Source organism: Scyliorhinus torazame, chromosome 4, assembly GCF_047496885.1.
Source record: "Scyliorhinus torazame isolate Kashiwa2021f chromosome 4, sScyTor2.1, whole genome shotgun sequence".
NCBI classification, from domain to species: Eukaryota; Metazoa; Chordata; class Chondrichthyes; order Carcharhiniformes; family Scyliorhinidae; genus Scyliorhinus; species Scyliorhinus torazame.
In genome coordinates this window covers 337,447,872-337,464,772 of record NC_092710.1, presented here as the reverse complement: position 1 = coordinate 337,464,772, position 16,901 = coordinate 337,447,872, and the positions used below count along the sequence as shown (strand labels likewise).

Genomic DNA, 16,901 nt, shown 5'->3' with positions numbered 1-16,901 from the left:
TCACTCATCCCCTCACCCACCCCGTCGCCCACCCACTCACCCATCCACTCACCCACCCCCTCATACACCCCCGCACCAACCCCCTCACCCATACCCTCACTCACCCCCTAACCCACCCCCTCACCCATCCCCTCACTCACCCCCTCACCCACCCCCTCGCCCACCCCCTCACCCACACCCTCACCCACACCCTCGCCCACCCCCTCACCCACCCTCTCGCCCACCCCCTCGCACACCCCCTCGCCCACCCCCTCACCCACCCCCTCGCCCACCCCCTCGCCCACCCCCTCACACGCACCCTAACCCTCCCCCTCACCCACCCCCTCGCCCACCCCCTCACCCACCCCCTCGCCCACCCCTTCGCCCACCCCCTCACACACACCCTCACTCACCCCCTAACCCACCCCCTAACACACCCCCTCACCCACCCCCTCGCCCACCCCCTCACCCACCCCCTCACCCACCCCCTTGCCCACCCTCTCACACACACCCTCACACACCCCATCGCCCACCCCCTCACACACCCCCTCACACCCCCTCACCCACCCCCTCACACCAGCCCCTTGCCCACCCTCCCACACCCCCTCACACACACCCTTACTCATCCCCTCACCCACCCCCTCACCCACCCCCTCGCCCACCTCCTCGCCCACCCCCTCACACCACCCACTCGCCCACCCCCTAACCCACCCCCTCACCCACCCCCTCGCCCATCCCCTCGCACCACCCCCTCACCCACCCTCTCACCCACCCCCTCACACCAGCCCCTTGCCCACCCTCCCACACCCCCTCACACACACCCTTACTCATCCCCTCACCCACCCCCTCACCCACCCCCTCGCCCACCTCCTCGCCCACCCCCTCACACCACCCACTCGCCCACCCCCTAACCCACCCCCTCACCCACCCCCTCGCCCATCCCCTCGCACCACCCCCTCACCCACCCTCTCACCCACCCCCTCACACCCCCCTCACTCACCCCCTCGCACCACCCCCTCATCCACCCCCTAACCCATCCCCTCACCCACCCCCTCACACACACACCCTCACACACACCCTCACCCACTCATTCACTGACACCCTCACCCACCCCCTTCGCCCACCCTCTCACCCACCCCCTCAAACCCCCTCGCACCATCCCCCCCTTGCACCAGCCCCCTCGCGCCATCCCCTCACCCACCCACTCGCCCATCCCCTCACCTGCCCCCTCGCCCACCCCCTCGTCCAACCCCTTGCCCACCCCCTCACCCACAGTCTCACCAACCCCCTCGCCCACCCCACGCAAACTCCCTCGCCCCACCCCCTCACGCTCCCCCTCGCACCATCCCCTCACCCCACCCCCTCGCCCAGCTCCTCGCCCAGCCCCTCACCCTGCACCTCACCCACCCCCTCGCCCACCGCCTCGCATCTCCCTCGCCTACCCCCTCGCCCAGCCCCTCACCCACCCCTCGCCCATCCCTTCGCCCCACCCCCTCGACCACCCCCTCGCAAACTCCCTCGCCCAACCCCTCACCCACCCCCTCGCAAACTCCCTCGCCCACCCCCTCGCAATCTCCCTTGCCCACCCCCTTGCAAACTCCCTCGCCCAGCTTCTCATCCACCCCCTCACCCATCCTCTCGCACTCCCTCACCCACCCCCTCGCCAACCCCCTCGCAAATTCCGTCGCCCACCCCCTCGCCCACCACCTCGCAAACTCCCTCGCCCACCCCCTCGCAAATTCCCTCGCCCACCCCCTCGCAAACTCCCTCACCTCACCCCCTCGCCCACGCCCACCCCCTCGCAAACTCCCTCGCCCACCCCCTCGCAAATTCCCTCGCCCACCCACTCGCCCACCCCCTCGTCCACCCACTCGCCCGCCCGCCCCCCCCCCCCCCCCCCGTCTCAACTCTGCTCCTCACATCCCTGCTCCCACTCCCACATGCCACTCCTCAGCCATCTGAACAGGCAGGGCTCCCACCGACACTCTCCCCATCTGTATCCCCGTAGGATAGAATCAAACACAACCTGTGTGTGTGGCAGAGCCACTTGGAGTCATGCGGGAGCTCCACAATCTCCCCCCTCCCCCCCCGCCATGAGGAAAGGGCCATTGAGCCGGCCGAGGAGGAGCCTGACTGCCTCTGTGCTGATGGTGAAGTGGGGGCCGTGAGCAAAAGTGAGAACCCCAACGACACACAATCATTATTCAACCCTCACAGGATCAAACATCCCGCGTCATTTATCTCCTGACGCACTGATGTCATCTTCCTTCCCTTCCAGGGCCCTCAGGAGAGCAGCCCAGCCCATCCCCGCTCCTCCCCGAAACCCACTGATCCGAGCAGCGGAGGCAGGAACATCGCAGGGATCCCGCACTCAGAGGAATGCCGAACCCCTGGCTGTTGTCACGCCCTCTGTCCAGTCATCCACGAGCTGATGGAACTGCAGAGGCAGACTCACGAGCTTCAGAGAGGGGTGACACGTCCCTCCTCGGCCTGCAAGGCCACCTGGAGGAGCTCAATCACTCTGGCTGGCTGAGCAGATAGATACTGGGCAGCACGGTAGTATTGTGGTTAGCATAGTTGCTTCACAGCTCCAGGGTCCCAGGTTCGATTCCGGCTTGGGTCACTGTCTGTGCGGAGTCTGCACATCCTCCCCGTGTGTGCGTGGGTTTCCTCCGGGTGTTCCGGTTTCCTCCCACAGTACAAAGATGTGCAGGTTAGGTGGATTGGCCATGATAAACTGCCCTTAGTGTCCAAAATTGCCCTTAGAGTTGGGTGGGGCTACTGGGTTATGGGGATAGGGTGGAGGTGTTGACCTTGTGTAGGGTGCTCTTTCCAAGAGCCGGTGCAAACTCGATGGGCCGAATGGCCTCCTTCTGCACTGTAAATTCTATGATAGTGATGATGGTGCATCTTAATGAGGCCAATACTGCGAGGGTAATATCCGCAGTGGAGACATTGGAAGCACATGGAAATAAACATCACTTTGTTAATGAGTAGATCCTCCTCCCTGTCATTTCATGGTGCCAGGCGCCACGTACCCTCACGCAGTGTGAGAGTGGCAGTGCCATGTCTCTGCCACCCCCCCCCCCCTACACCGGTGACTCGGTGAAGACCTGCTGCTGTTGGCAGCCCCCCGACATCGACGCTCAGGTCTCTCGTTGCAGCCACTCTCCTCCAGGTGCTGAGGAGGCGACGGGCTGACAGAGTGTCGAGAGGCTGACCCACCCTGGAGGTTAGTTACAGGAAACACCAGGACCTGTGACCTCGGAGGGAGCGTAATGGTCATCCCGCTTGGCCTGAATGAGGCCTCCCTCTGGCACATTTACTCCTCCCTCCGCCCGGTTCGTGTGTGCCTGGCCCAGGAGGACTGCGCGCAGGGAGGCGTCAATGTTTCCCACAATGGGACCGCCTATCTTTTGGTGCATGGATGGAGTGGGGTGGTGCAGGCAGGTGGGGTGGGTGCAGCACTTCACCCCGAAGTCTGGTGTTAATAATTTAAATGGTGACTGGGCCGCGGGAGCAACGGGAGCCTGGGAAGCTACCCCTTTCACATGGGTGATCCTGGAGGGACCCGCCACTGGCGGAGATGGTGTCGCCATCTAGTGGTGCTACGCCCTCACTAAGTGACAGATATAAAAAGGGCGCGATTCTCCGCTCCCGCGTCGGTTGGGAGAATCGCCTGAGCCGCCAAAATTTCCGGGGACGCCGGTCCGACACCCTCCCGCGATTCTCCCAAGCGGCGGGAACGGCTCCGTCGAGTTCCGCGTGCCGCAGGCCGGAGAATCGCCCGAGACACCCAAAATGGCGATTCTCCGGCACCCCCGCTATTCTCAGGCCCGGATGGGCTGAGCGGCCAGGCCAAAACGGCGGGTTCCCCCCGGCGCCGTCCGCACCTGGGGTGAAATTCTCCGGAAACGGCGCGATGTCTGCCGACTGGCGCCCAAAACGGCGCCAATCAGACGGGCATCGCGCCGCCCCAAAGGTGCGGAATGCTCCGCATCTTTGGGGGCCGAGCCCCAACCTTGAGGGGCTAGGCCAGCGCCGGAGGGATTTCCGCCCCGCCAGCTGGCGGAAACGGCCTTTGTTGCCCCGCCAGCTGGCGCGGAAATGACATGTTGGGGCGGCGCATGCGCGGGAGCGTCAGCGGCCGTTGACAGTTTCCCACGCATGCGCAGTGGAGGGAGTCTCTTCTGCCTCCGCCATGGTGGAGACCGTGGCGAAGGCGGAAGGGAAAGAGTGCCCCCACGGCACAGGCCTGCCCGCGGATCGGTGGGCCCCGATCGCGGGCCAGGCCACCATGGGGGCACCCCCCCCGGGGCCAGATTGCCCCGCGCCCCCCCCAGGACCCCGGAGCCCGCCCGTGCCGCCTTGTCCCGCCAGTAAGGTAGGTGATTTAATTTACGCCGGCGGGACAGGCAATTTATTGGCGGGACTTCGGCCCATCCGGGCCGGAGAATCGAGCGGGGGGGCCCGCCAACCGGCGCGGCGCGATTCCCACCCCCGCCGAATATCCGGTGCCGGAGACTTCGGCAACCGGCGGGGGCGGGATTCACGCCAGCCCCCGGCGATTCTCCGACCCGGCGGGGGGTTGGAGAATGTCGCCCCTGGTCGCTGCCGTCGGGAACAGCGCGGGAACGCTGGGGGGGGATCCTGCACCGGGGGTACCTTAAATGTGGGGTGGCTCGCGATCGGTGCCCACCGATCGTCGGGCCGTCCTCTCTGAAGGAGGACCTCCTTCCTTCCGCGGCCCCGCAAGATCCGTCCGCCATCTTCTTGCGGGGCGGACTCGGAGAGGACGGCAACCACGCATACGCGGGTGATGCCAGTTATGCGGCGCCGCCTTTACGCGGGCGACAAGGCCTGGCACGTGTAGATGACGCGGTCCCGATCCTGGCCCATTGTCAGGGCCTGAATCGGTCGGGACCGGGGCCATTCCGCGCCGTCGTGAACCTCGACAGTGTTCACGACGGCGCGGCCACTTCGGCGTGGGAGTGGAGAATCCTGCCCGTAGTTCTTAGAGATATTATGGTATGTGGGGGGGGGGGGTGAAAAAGTTTATTGTAAGGAGAAAAGACACGGTTGGGTCCCGAAGGTCGGCCGGCGTGGGTCGCGAAGGTCGGCTCGGTTGGGTCCCGAAGGTCGGCCGGCGTGGGTCGCGAAGGTCGGCTTGGTTGGGTCCCGAAGGTCGGCCGGCGTGGGTCGCGAAGGTCGGCTCGGTTGGGTCCCGAAGGCCGGCTGGGTTGGGTCCCGAAGGTCGGCCGGCGTGGGTCGCGAAGGTCGGCTCGGTTGGGTCCCGAAGGTCGGCTGGCGTGGGTCCCGAAGGTCGGCCGGCGTGGGTCGCGAAGGTCGGCTCGGTTGGGTCCCGAAGGTCGGCTGGCGTGGGTCGCGAAGGTCGGCTCGGTTGGGTCCCGAAGGTCGGCCGGCGTGGGTCGCGAAGGTCGGCTCGGTTGGGTCCCGAAGGTCGGCTGGCGTGGGTCGCGAAGGTCGGCTCGGTTGGGTCCCGAAGGTCGGCCGGCGTGGGTCCCGAAGGTCGGCTCGGTTGGGTCCCGAAGGTCGGCCGGCGTGGGTCGCGAAGGTCGGCTCGGTTGGGTCCCGAAGGTCGGCCGGCGTGGGTCGCGAAGGTCGGCCGGCGTGGGTCGCGAAGGTCGGCTTGGTTGGGTCCCGAAGGTCGGCTCGGTTGGGTCGCGAAGGTCGGCTGGGTTGGTTCCCGAAGGTCGGCCGGCGTGGGTCCCGAAGGTCGGCTGGCGTGGGTCGCGAAGGTCGGCTCGGTTGGGTCCCGAAGGTCGGCCGGCGTGGGTCGCGAAGGTCGGCTCGGTTGGGTCGCGAAGGTCGGCTGGCGTGGGTCGCGAAGGCCGGCTGGGTTGGGTCGCGAAGGTCGGCTGGCGTGGGTCGCGAAGGCCGGCTGGGTTGGGTCGCAAAGGTCGGCTGGCGTGGGTCGCGAAGGTCGGCTCGGTTGGGTCGCGAAGGTCGGCCGGCGTGGGTCGCGAAGGTCGGCCGGCGTGGGTCCCGAAGGTCGGCCGGCGTGGGTCGCGAAGGTCGGCCGGCGTGGGTCGCGAAGGTCGGCCGGCGTGGGTCGCGAAGGTCGGCTGGCGTGGGTCGCGAAGGTCGGCTGGCGTGGGTCGCGAATGTCGGCTTGGTTGGGTCGCGAAGGTCGGCTGGCGTGGGTCGCGAATGTCGGCTTGGTTGGGTCCCGAAGGTCGGCCGGCGTGGGTCGCGAAGGTCGGCTGGCGTGGGTCGCGAAGGTCGGCTCGGTTGGGTCCCGAAGGTCGGCTCGGTTGGATCCCGAAGGTCGGCCGGCGTGGGTCGCGAAGGTCGGCTCGGTTGGGTCCCGAAGGTCGGCTCGGTTGGGTCCCGAAGGTCGGCTGGCGTGGGTCGCGAAGGCCGGCTGGGTTGGGTCCCGAAGGTCGGCCGGCGTGGGTCGCGAAGGTCGGCCGGCGTGGGTCGCGAAGGTCGGCTTGGTTGAGTCCCGAAGGTCGGCCGGCGTGGGTCGCGAAGGTCGGCTTGGTTGAGTCCCGAAGGTCAGCCGGCGTGGGTCGCGAAGGTCGGCCGGCGTGGGTCGCGAAGGTCGGCTTGGTTGAGTCCCGAAGGTCGGCCGGCGTGGGTCGCGAAGGTCGGCCGGCGTGGGTCGCGAAGGTCGGCTTGGTTGGGTCCCGAAGGTCGGCCGGCGTGGGTCGCGAAGGTCGGCTCGGTTGGGTCCCGAAGGTCGGCCGGCGTGGGTCGCGAAGGTCGGCTCGGTTGGGTCCCGAAGGTCGGCCGGCGTGGGTCGCGAAGGTCGGCTCGGTTGGGTCCCGAAGGTCGGCCGGCGTGGGTCGCGAAGGTCGGCTTGGTTGGGTCCCGAAGGTCGGCCGGCGTGGGTCGCGAAGGTCGGCTCGGTTGGGTCCCGAAGGTCGGCTCGGTTGGGTCCCGAAGGCCGGCTGGGTTGGGTCCCGAAGGTCGGCTGGGTTGGGTCCCGAAGGTCGGCAGGTTGATAAAAATGGGTCCCCGGAAAAAAAGTTTGAAGAACACTGCTCTCGGTGCAGGGCTCTGGGTTGCAGCTATGGAACATGACTGCCTGGAGTAACAGTGTGTTTTGTGTTGTCTTCACTATCAGGGGAATACTGCCTGGAGCCTGCCGAACCCGAGTATGGGTATTTTGTGCATCAACATCCTCGCCATACAGAGAATTCCTCGATTCACTTCTTCTGCCTGCGAGGTTACAGGCTGTCTGGACCTGTCACCATGGCCTGCTTAAGGTACCTCAGCAACAAACTGGGTTGGATACCACCAGAACCCCCTGTCTGCAACTGTAAGTAATGTGGGACCCACAGTCCAACAAGCCATTCGACCCGCTCACTTTGATATTGGTCTCCACTTATACACATTCTTCTGTCCATTCCCCATCCTCATTAATATTTCTTTTGGATATCTATCCTACATAGAGTCATAGAGTCCTACAGTGCAGAAAAGCAATCTTTGGCCCATCGAGTCTGCACTGACAATAACTACCTCTAATCTCGCACTAATCCCATTTACCAGCACTTGTCCCATGTCCCTGAATGTGACGGTGTTTCAGGTGCTCAACCAAGTGCTTTTTAGAGGTTATGAGGTTTCCAGCCTCCACTACCTTCCCAGGCCGTGCATTCCAGATTCTCCACTACCTTCCCAGGCCGTGCATTCCAGATTCTCCACTACCTTCCCAGGCCGTGCATTCCAGATTCTCCACTACCTTCCCAGGCCGTGCATTCCAGATTCTCCACTACCTTCCCAGGCCGTGCATTCCAGATTCTCCACTACCTTCCCAGGCCGTGCATTCCAGGGGCGTCATTCTCCGACCCCCCGCCGGGTTGGAGAATCGCCGGGGGCTGGCGTGAATCCCGCCCCCACCGTTGCCAAATTCTCCGGCACCGGATATTCGGCGGGGGCGGGAATCGGGCCGCGCCGGTTGGCGGGCCCCCCCCCCGGTGATTCTCCGGCCCGGATGGGCCGAAGTCCCGCTGCTAGAATGCCTGTCCCGCCGGCGTGGATTCCTTACCGGCGGGACAAGGCGGCGCGGGGGGCTCCAGGGTCCTGAGGGGGGGTGCGGGGCGATCTGGCCCCGGGGGCTGCCGCCACGGTGGCCTGGCCCGCGATCGGGGCCCACCGATCCGCGGGCGGGCCTGTGCCGTGGGGGCACTCTTTTCCTTCCGCCTTCGCCATGGTCTCCACCATGGCGGAGGCGGAAGAGACTCCCTCCACTGCGCATGCGCGGCGATGCCGTCAGCAGCCGCTAACGCTCCCGCGCATGCGCCGCCCGGAGATGTAATTTCCGCGCCAGCTGGCGGGGCGCCAAAGGCCTTTCCCGCCAGCTGGCGGGGCAGAAATCAGTCCGCCGCCGACCTAGCCCCTCAAGATGCGGAGGATTCCGCACCTTTGGGGCGGCGCGATGCCGGACTGATTAGTGCCGTTTTTGGCGCCGGTCGGCGGACATCGCGCCGCTTACGGAGAATATCGCCCCAGATTCTCCACTACCTTCCCAGGCCGTGCGTTCCAGGGGCGAAATTCTCCGGAAACGGCGCGATGTCCGCCGACTGGCACCCAAAACGGTGCAAATCAGACGGGCATCGCGCTGCCCCAAAGGTGCGGAATGCTCCGCATCTTGGTGGGCCGAGCCCCGACCTTAAGGGGCTAGGTCGGCGCCGAACGAATTTCCGCCCTGCCAGCTGGCGGAAAACGCCTTTGTTGCCCCGCCAGCTGGCGCGGAAATGACATCCCCGGCGGCGCATGCGCGGGAGCGTCAGCGGCCGCTGTCAGTTTCCCACGCATGTGCAGTGGAGGGAGTCTCTTCCGCCTCAGCCATGGTGGAGACCGTGGCGGAGGCGGAAGGGAAAGAGTGCCCCCACGGCACAGGCCCGCCCGCGGATCGGTGGGCCAGGCCACCGTGGGGGCACCCCACGGGGCCAGATCGCCGGCGGGATAGGCATTTTAGCGGCGGGACTTTGGCCCATCCTGGCCGGAGAATCGAGCGGGGAGGCCCGTCAACCGGCGCGGCGCGATTCCAGCCCCCGCCGAGTATCCGGTGCCGGGGACTTCGGCAACCGGCGGGGGCGGGATTCACGCCCCGGGGCTGGAGTGTTCCGGTGCTTCCCTTGGGGTGCTCGCTGGTGAGCCATGTCCCTCATTGCCTTGGCCATGTCCCTCAGTGAGTGAGCCATATCCCTCACTGCCTCGGTCATGTCCCTCAGTGAGTGAGCCATGTCCCTCATTGCCTCGGTCATGTCCCTCAGTGAGTGAGCCATGTCCCTCATTGCCTCGGTCATGTCCCTCAGTGAGTGAGCCATATCCCTCATTGCCTCGGTCATGTCCCTCAGTGAGTGAGCCATGTCCCTCATTGTCTCGGTCATGTCCCTCAGTGAGTGAGCCATATCCCTCATTGTCTCGGTCTGGTCCCTCAGTGAGTGAGCCATGTCCCTCATTGTCTCGGTCATGTCCCTCAGTGAGTGAGCCATGTCCCTCATTGTCTCGGTCATGTCCCTCAGTGAGTGAGCCATATCCCTCACTGCCTCTGTCATGTCCCTCAGTGAGTGAGCCATGTCCCTCATTGCCTCGGTCATGTCCCTCAGTGAGTGAGCCATGTCCCTCATTGTCTCGGTCATGTCCCTCAGTGAGTGAGCCATATCCCTCATTGTCTCGGTCATGTCCCTCAGTTAGTGAGCCATATCCCTCATTGTCTCGGTCATGTCCCTCAGTGAGTGAGCCATGTCCCTCATTGCCTTGGCCATGTCCCTCAGTGAGTGAGCCACATCCCTCATTGCCTCAGTCATGTCCCTCAGTGAGTGAGCCATGTCCCTCATTGCCTCGGTCATGTGCCTCAGTGAGTGAGCCACATCCCTCATTGTCTCGGCCATGTCCCTCAGTGAGTGAGCCATGTCCCTCATTGTGTCGGTCATGTCCCTCAGTGAGTGAGCCATATCCCTCATTGCCTCGGTCATGTCCCTCAGTGAGTGACCACATCCCTCATTGCCTCAGTCATATACCCTCAGTGAGTGAGCCACATCCCTCATTGCCTCGGACATGTCCCTCAGTGAGTGAGCCACATCCCTCATTGCCTCGGTCATGTCCCTCAGTGAGTGACCACATCCCTCATTGCCTCAGTCATATACCCTCAGTGAGTGAGCCATGTCCCTCATTGACTCTGTCATGTCCCTCAGTGAGTGAACCATGTCCTTCATTGCCTCGGTCATGTCCCTCAGTGAGTGAGCCATATCCCTCATTGCCTCGGTCATGTCCCTCAGTGAGTGACCCATGTCCCTCATTGTCTCGACCATGTCCCTCAGTGAGTCAGCCATGTCCCTCATTGTGTCGGTCATGTCCCTCAGTGAGTGAGCCATATCCCTCATTGTCTCGACCATGTCCCTCAGTGAGTGAGCCATGTCCCTCATTGTGTCAGTCATGTCCCTCAGTGAGTGAGCCATGTCCCTCATTGCCTCTGTCATGTCCCTCAGTGAGTGAGCCATATCCCTCATTGTCTCGGTCATGTCCCTCGGTGAGTGAGCCATATCCCTCATTGTCACGGTCATGTCCCTCAGTGAGTGAGCCATATCCCTCATTGCCTCGGTCATGTCCCTCAGTGAGTGACCCATGTCCCTCATTGTCTCGACCATGTCCCTCAGTGAGTCAGCCATGTCCCTCATTGTGTCGGTCATGTCCCTCAGTGAGTGAGCCATATCCCTCATTGTCTCGACCATGTCCCTCAGTGAGTGAGCCATGTCCCTCATTGTGTCAGTCATGTCCCTCAGTGAGTGAGCCATGTCCCTCATTGCCTCTGTCATGTCCCTCAGTGAGTGAGCCATATCCCTCATTGTCTCGACCATGTCCCTCAGTGAGTGAGCCACATCCCTCATTGCCTCGGTCATGTCCCTCAGTGAGTGAGCCATGTCCCTCATTGTCTCGACCATGTCCCTCGGTGAGTGAGCCATATCCCTCATTGCCTGTCATGTCCCTCAGTGAGTGAGCCACATCCCTCATTGTCTCGGTCATGTCCCTCAGTGAGTGAGCCATATCCCTCATTGCCTCGGCCATGTCCCTCAGTGAGTGAGCCACATCCCTCATTGCCTCTGTCATGTCCCTCAGTGAGTGAGCCATATCCCTCATTGCCTCTGTCATGTCCCTCAGTGAGTGAGCCACATCCCTCATTGCCTCGGTCATGTCCCTCAGTGAGTGAGCCATATCCCTCATTGTCTCGGTCATGTCCCTCAGTGAGTGAGCCATATCCCTCATTGTCTCGGTCATGTTCCTCGGTGAGTGAGCCATATCCCTCATTGCCTCTGTCATGTCCCTCAGTGAGTGAGCCATATCCCTCATTGCCTCTGTCATGTCCCTCAGTGAGTGAGCCATATCCCTCATTGTCTCGGTCACGTCCCTCAGTGTGTGAGCCATATCCCTCATTGCCTGTCATGTCCCTCAGTGAGTGAGCCACATCCCTCATTGCCTCAGTCATGTCCCTCCGTGAGTGAGCCATATCCCTCATTGTCTCGACCATGTCCCTCAGTGAGTGAGCCATATCCCTCATTGCCTCGGTCATGTCCCTCAGTGAGTGAGCCATATCCCTCATTGCCTCGGTCATGTCCCTCAGTGAGTGAGCCATATCCCTCATTGCCTCTGTCATGTCCCTCAGTGATTGAGCCATATCCCTCATTGCCTCTGCCATGTCCCTCAGTGTGTGTGCCATGTCCCTCATTGCCTCGGTCATGTCCCTCAGTGAGTGAGCCATATCCCTCATTGTCTCGGTCATGTCCCCCAGTGAGTGAGCCATATCCCTCATTGCCTCGGTCATGTCCCTCAGTGAGTGAGCCATATCCCTCATTGCCTCGGTCATGTCCCTCAGTGAGTGAGCCATATCCCTCATTGCCTCTGGAAACAGTGTCCATGTGCGCCTGTGACATGTCTGCCTGTGAGTGGGCTCTCCTGTCCTGCCCCTCAGCCATGGAGAGCACAGTAAGCTCCCAGGCTTGGACATCCTGACACAAGTCTCGAACGTCTTGCCCCGGCCTTCAACGTGGATGCCACCCTTTCAGTGCTGACCTGGGTGCCACGCACTGTTAGCACAATCTCCTGAAGGGGATTGGACTCCTCCAGTTGGACTTGCAGATGCTGAGATGTTCCTGACACCCTCTCCTATTAATTCTGGCTCTAAATTTGCATCTGCATCAGTGATGGGATCATTTTTCCAGAGACTCAACATCTGCCTTGGGGGCAGCTGTTCCCTGGGATTGAGCAACGTTCCTACCAGCCGCACCCTCGGGAGTCCCTGCCCCCACCTGTTGGGCTACTGCAGGTGTGTGGTGCTCAGCAGAGGGTGGCCCAGGTGCGTGACCATTAACATCGCCCACTGAGGTGATAGTCTCTGTGCTGGCGGATGGTGCAGGTGAAAGCAGTGTCGAGAATCCTATCTTCCCTGGACCTACGCGCCGGAACGTTCTGCAGGACTGAACGGGGGCAGTGGCCCTGGACATCCCAGCCTCATCTGGTGGGGATCCTGCAATATCAAGGACAAGGGCTCAGCTCTTGGGGAGGACACAGCTGTGGGAGGTGATGTGCCCACCCACCTTCTGATGCTCCCTCCTTGGGGACACAGAAGGGACAGTGTGAGATGCCAGCACGCCAGTTTGGGGGGGTTTCCAGCTGGTGGCAAATGTGGGCAAGGTGCCTAGCTAAAGAGGGTAGGGCTTTTGTTGGGCGGTCCTGAAGGGTGGGTTCTGAGAGACATGCTGGAGTGTTGCAGGCCCGTAAGGATCTTGGGGCCGAAGGCCGGGGTCAGAGATGGGAGTGATGCCAGGGTCACACAGGTGGTTACTCACCCTTGCAGATCGAAGGAGGCCGTTTGGCTTCTTCCTGCATTGCATTCTGGTCCTTCTGGTGAGGCCGCCAGCAGTCAAAGCAATTCCGCCACCTCACCCCAGGCCTGGCCCATGACTGCTCTCTGGTGGCCTCACCCCACCCTGGGGAAGAGGGTATCCCTCCTCTCCTCGACGGCATCCAGCATGTGGTGAATGTCAACATCTTGCCGATGGTGTTTTTACAGCCATCTTGGCTGCAATGACAGTCTGTGCTAAGTGGAGCGCATAAAAACCTCTCGAGTTAACAAGGTGATGCCCAACCCAGCGAATCACTGGCATCGGGAATCAGGTGAGATTAGCTCGGGCAGAGAGACCCTCGATTTACGTGCTGTGAATCCCGCCTCTCCAGCACTCCCAGCGTCAGCGGACACTAGGCGTACCTCCTAGACCTCTCCTCAGGGTGTGCTGGGCCAGGTCTATGCTAGGCCTGTACCAAAGCCCATTGGAGTTCCTGCTGGGGGGAGGGGGGAGCACAGTGGGAGGGCTTAGTATCGGGATTCAAGACTGATAACGATTAAACACTTTAGGCTGGTGGGGTGGGACCGGAGGCCTGCGATGGGTCTGCCACCCAGCACTGACCCTGAGTTTGGGCTGACGTGGGATTTTCAGCCCGGTCGTGATTCGCGATTGTAGCGGAGCGGATAACCGCGGCCCGAGTGTTGATTTCTCTCTCTCTCTCTTTCTCTCCCTCTCTCTGTATCTCTCTCCCTCTCTCTGTCTTTCCCTCTCTCTCTGTCTCCCTCTCTCTTTTTTCCTCTGACAGGCCTCTCTTTTTATTGGCTGCGCTCCAGCCTTCTCACTTTCGGAACCTTATCCTCTCTCTCAGCCAGTGCCTCTTTCATTTCCAATCTAACACTGTAACAGCTCTGTCTGCTTCTGGGTCCTTCTGTTCACACCAAACCCATCGCCTGCTCCAATTCTCCACTCATGTCCTATTTCCTTCTGCAAACTACATTTCAAGTTCACTTGACGCTTCCTAACCATTAATCACATCTCTTTTTATGTTTTAACTTTGGTTAGTGCTGCAGCATCTAAACTGAATTTAGAATGTTGGCAAATTGCACTTCATACGTCATATAGATTATAACTAATAGAGTTAATATGATTATTCAATATATCAAACTCCCCACGGTCAATGCGAATAATTGAATATATTACACAACCTGCCGACTGCATGGCGATGTAATATATCACACACCCTGTAATATGTGTGACTATTGTGGACTCATAACAGGGGAACTGCAACTGCTGCTTGTCTGTCCTATCAAACACTTCCAGGACAGAGCCCTGCTCTTGGTTCTGTGCTGAATATCACTTCAACTCCCTTTGACTGTGAGCAGCCTCTAGCTTCACAGCTGCAGCTATTGTTGATAAGAAATTGGGCAGGTGAGTTGTGAGAGTCATATTCAACGTCATGGAGGTTCAGGGCTGCGGTAACCTTCACGGCCACCGGGAGCGGGTGTCCTCCTTCAAGTCTGCAAGGACGTGGCACAGGCGCCACACTGTCGCTATGTTGGGACGTGAGTCTCCTGTGGCACACGCTGTCCATAATCTCCTCGAAAGGCCAACGAGCCAGTACACCTTGGGCCCTCGCTGCCGTGCCCCGCTGGGTTCCTCCTCGGCCTGATGGGAAGCCGGGCCTTCAGGGTGTGCAGCGGCCCCCTGAACATGGGGTGCCGCCTCCAGCCAGAGTCGATGCTGCCGCTTTGATTGTTTGATTCAATCAATCAATCATTTGTACAAAGAAAACTAAGCTCACAGGATCACCCGCACAGGTCCTCAACAGAATGTAGGATGCTTGCTGTTCGGTTGTTTTATGTATCAGTCCCTGACCACGGGCCTCCGCTGTACCGGCCTTCTTATATGGCCTAATTCAATTTGAACCAAAGCTCGGTATCCACATGTTCCACAGGCTTTCAAGGTGCAATAAAACAGCCTCGTTGTCCAGCGATCAGGTCACTCATTCGGATCAATCTGCCCCTCTCTCTTCCTCCTGCAGCTCCCAGCAGTACACGCCTCAACAGGGGAAAACCACGACGTAATGCAAACCAGAAGAGAGAAAGAGCTCCCTTCCTCCTCGCCTGCACTGGCAGCAGGTCATCTTGCACCCTCCCTTTCCTTACTCCAGGTCACAAAAGCAAAAGAGGTCACTGTAAACAGACGCACAACCGTCAGGTATTAAAGCGACAGTGTGGCGTCTGTGCCACATCCTTGCAGACTTGCCACCCCGTGGAGGTGGAGAACACCCGCTCCCGGTGGCCGTGAAGGTTACCGCAGCCCTGAACCTCTATGCAAACGGATCATTCCAGGGCTCAAGCGGGGTCGTATCACAAGCTAAAGCCCTCAAGTGCATCCGTGCTGTCACGCCCTTGTATGGCCGGCTGGGTGGCAGACCCTATCAAAGTCATGCTGGACCAAGCCCACCAAGGTGCCCGGGCTGCAGGATTCCCCACCATCACCTGGATGCCCCAGTTCTGGGGGTAATTGATGGCACACATGACGCCTGGCGCGCAGCAGGCATCAGGGAGTGCCCTTAATTAACAGGAAAAGGTTCAACTCCTAGTGCCCTTAATTAACAGGAAAAGGTTCAACTCCTTGAATGTTCAACACAAGTCCCTCCCCCCACCTCCTCGACCCCCCCACCCCACCCCCGACTACCCTGTTCCCCCCTCCAAGAGTCTGTGTAACATCACCCCAGGGTGATGGGCATGTGTCAGTGGGGCACTATCCAAGGCAGGAGAGCGATGATCACTTGCTGTGAGGAAAGCTCTGGTGCTCCTCAGTTTCTGCTCAGTCTGACTGCTGACGGCGCGATCACACCTATCCTCTGATGGTGTTTGATCTTAGACACTGTGCCCGGGAGTTAGGGAGTGCGGAGGGCAACAGGGGGTGGGGGTGCAGGCAGGCCCGCTTGAAGATTAACGTGACAGAGGCTTCACATGTATCAGGTGTGACATGTTTTAATTGTGAACTTTGACATCTTCATTCCCCCCAGCTACAGATAGCGATGCCCCCTGTTAGACATCTAGCTGCTGTTGTATAAAGAGTCAAAAGTACTGCTCCTTTTCCACAAACCCCTTTATTTCACTTTAACAGACTCTGCACAAAACTCTAACATCACATCACCTGACACAAAGGCCAGCTGAAGCCCTTTACATATCAGTGTCAATTACTGGATACTTAACATAAATGAGACAACTAATGGGAATGTCTCTTAACCCATTACTTAACAGTCTCCCCTTCCTGGGAGAAAAAAAATAATTAGGTGAAAACAAAATTTCAAAATTCAAAAACACACACCATTTCCCCCCTTCCTTTAGTCACAGAAACAGGAACCCTTCATTAACAATATCCAAAGGTTTCTGTGAACTAGCCCCTCTTTTTGTAAAACAGTCTGACAATTGATAGCTACTGTTGACCCATTTAATTTATGCAATTTCCTCTCTGTCCAACATCTGCTTCAAACTTGCGATGTCTATCCGTAACCTCTTTTCATTGACACTTTTTGTAGAGTGCACATTTTCCCACAGGGATGTATTGTCAATGTGACAGTCAATAGGTATATTACCCAAATCCCCTAATCCCAAAATTTCTGTCAATATCTGAGATATATAAAAGGCCATATCCACCGCCTGGTTTCTTGTTCTGTACTGCTACTGCTTGATCTTTCCCTTCTGCTGTGGGATGTCCTTTCAAAAGATCTTGACCTTTTCCTGCGGACCTGTTCACTATCTGATGTACTATCTGAACTGGCACTGCGTTTCTGTGTCCTCCATTTTTGAACTGTGTGTTCCCGATCATTGTCTTGACTCCCTCCCCTGAATGCGGTACATTCAACCAATGTTTATACTTTCCAGTGGCCTTCCCTGCTCTACTAATAACAGTTGCATCCTTCCATTGACTAGACCCTTCAGGCAGCTATGTCACTTTTGTACCAACTTTTGGCAGTTGTCTTTTTGGAAAAATGGCCTGTTCTAATTCATCAGAAGTGTTGTGTTCCTCTACAGAAACCCTGTCTATATCAGTTAACTGGTCATCATAGTTCTGTAACATGTGTGGACCAGATGA

General features: G+C 59.8%; 1 protein-coding gene across 1 annotated transcript in view; it reads left to right on the top strand.

Moving 5' to 3' along the window:
• The window catches only part of susd4 (sushi domain containing 4), a 538,061-nt gene that overhangs the window by 190,191 nt on the left and 330,969 nt on the right, over positions 1-16,901 (top strand). The window contains 1 exon segment of the mRNA XM_072500589.1: positions 7,070-7,264. Coding sequence (XP_072356690.1) covers positions 7,070-7,264 — 195 coding nt within the window.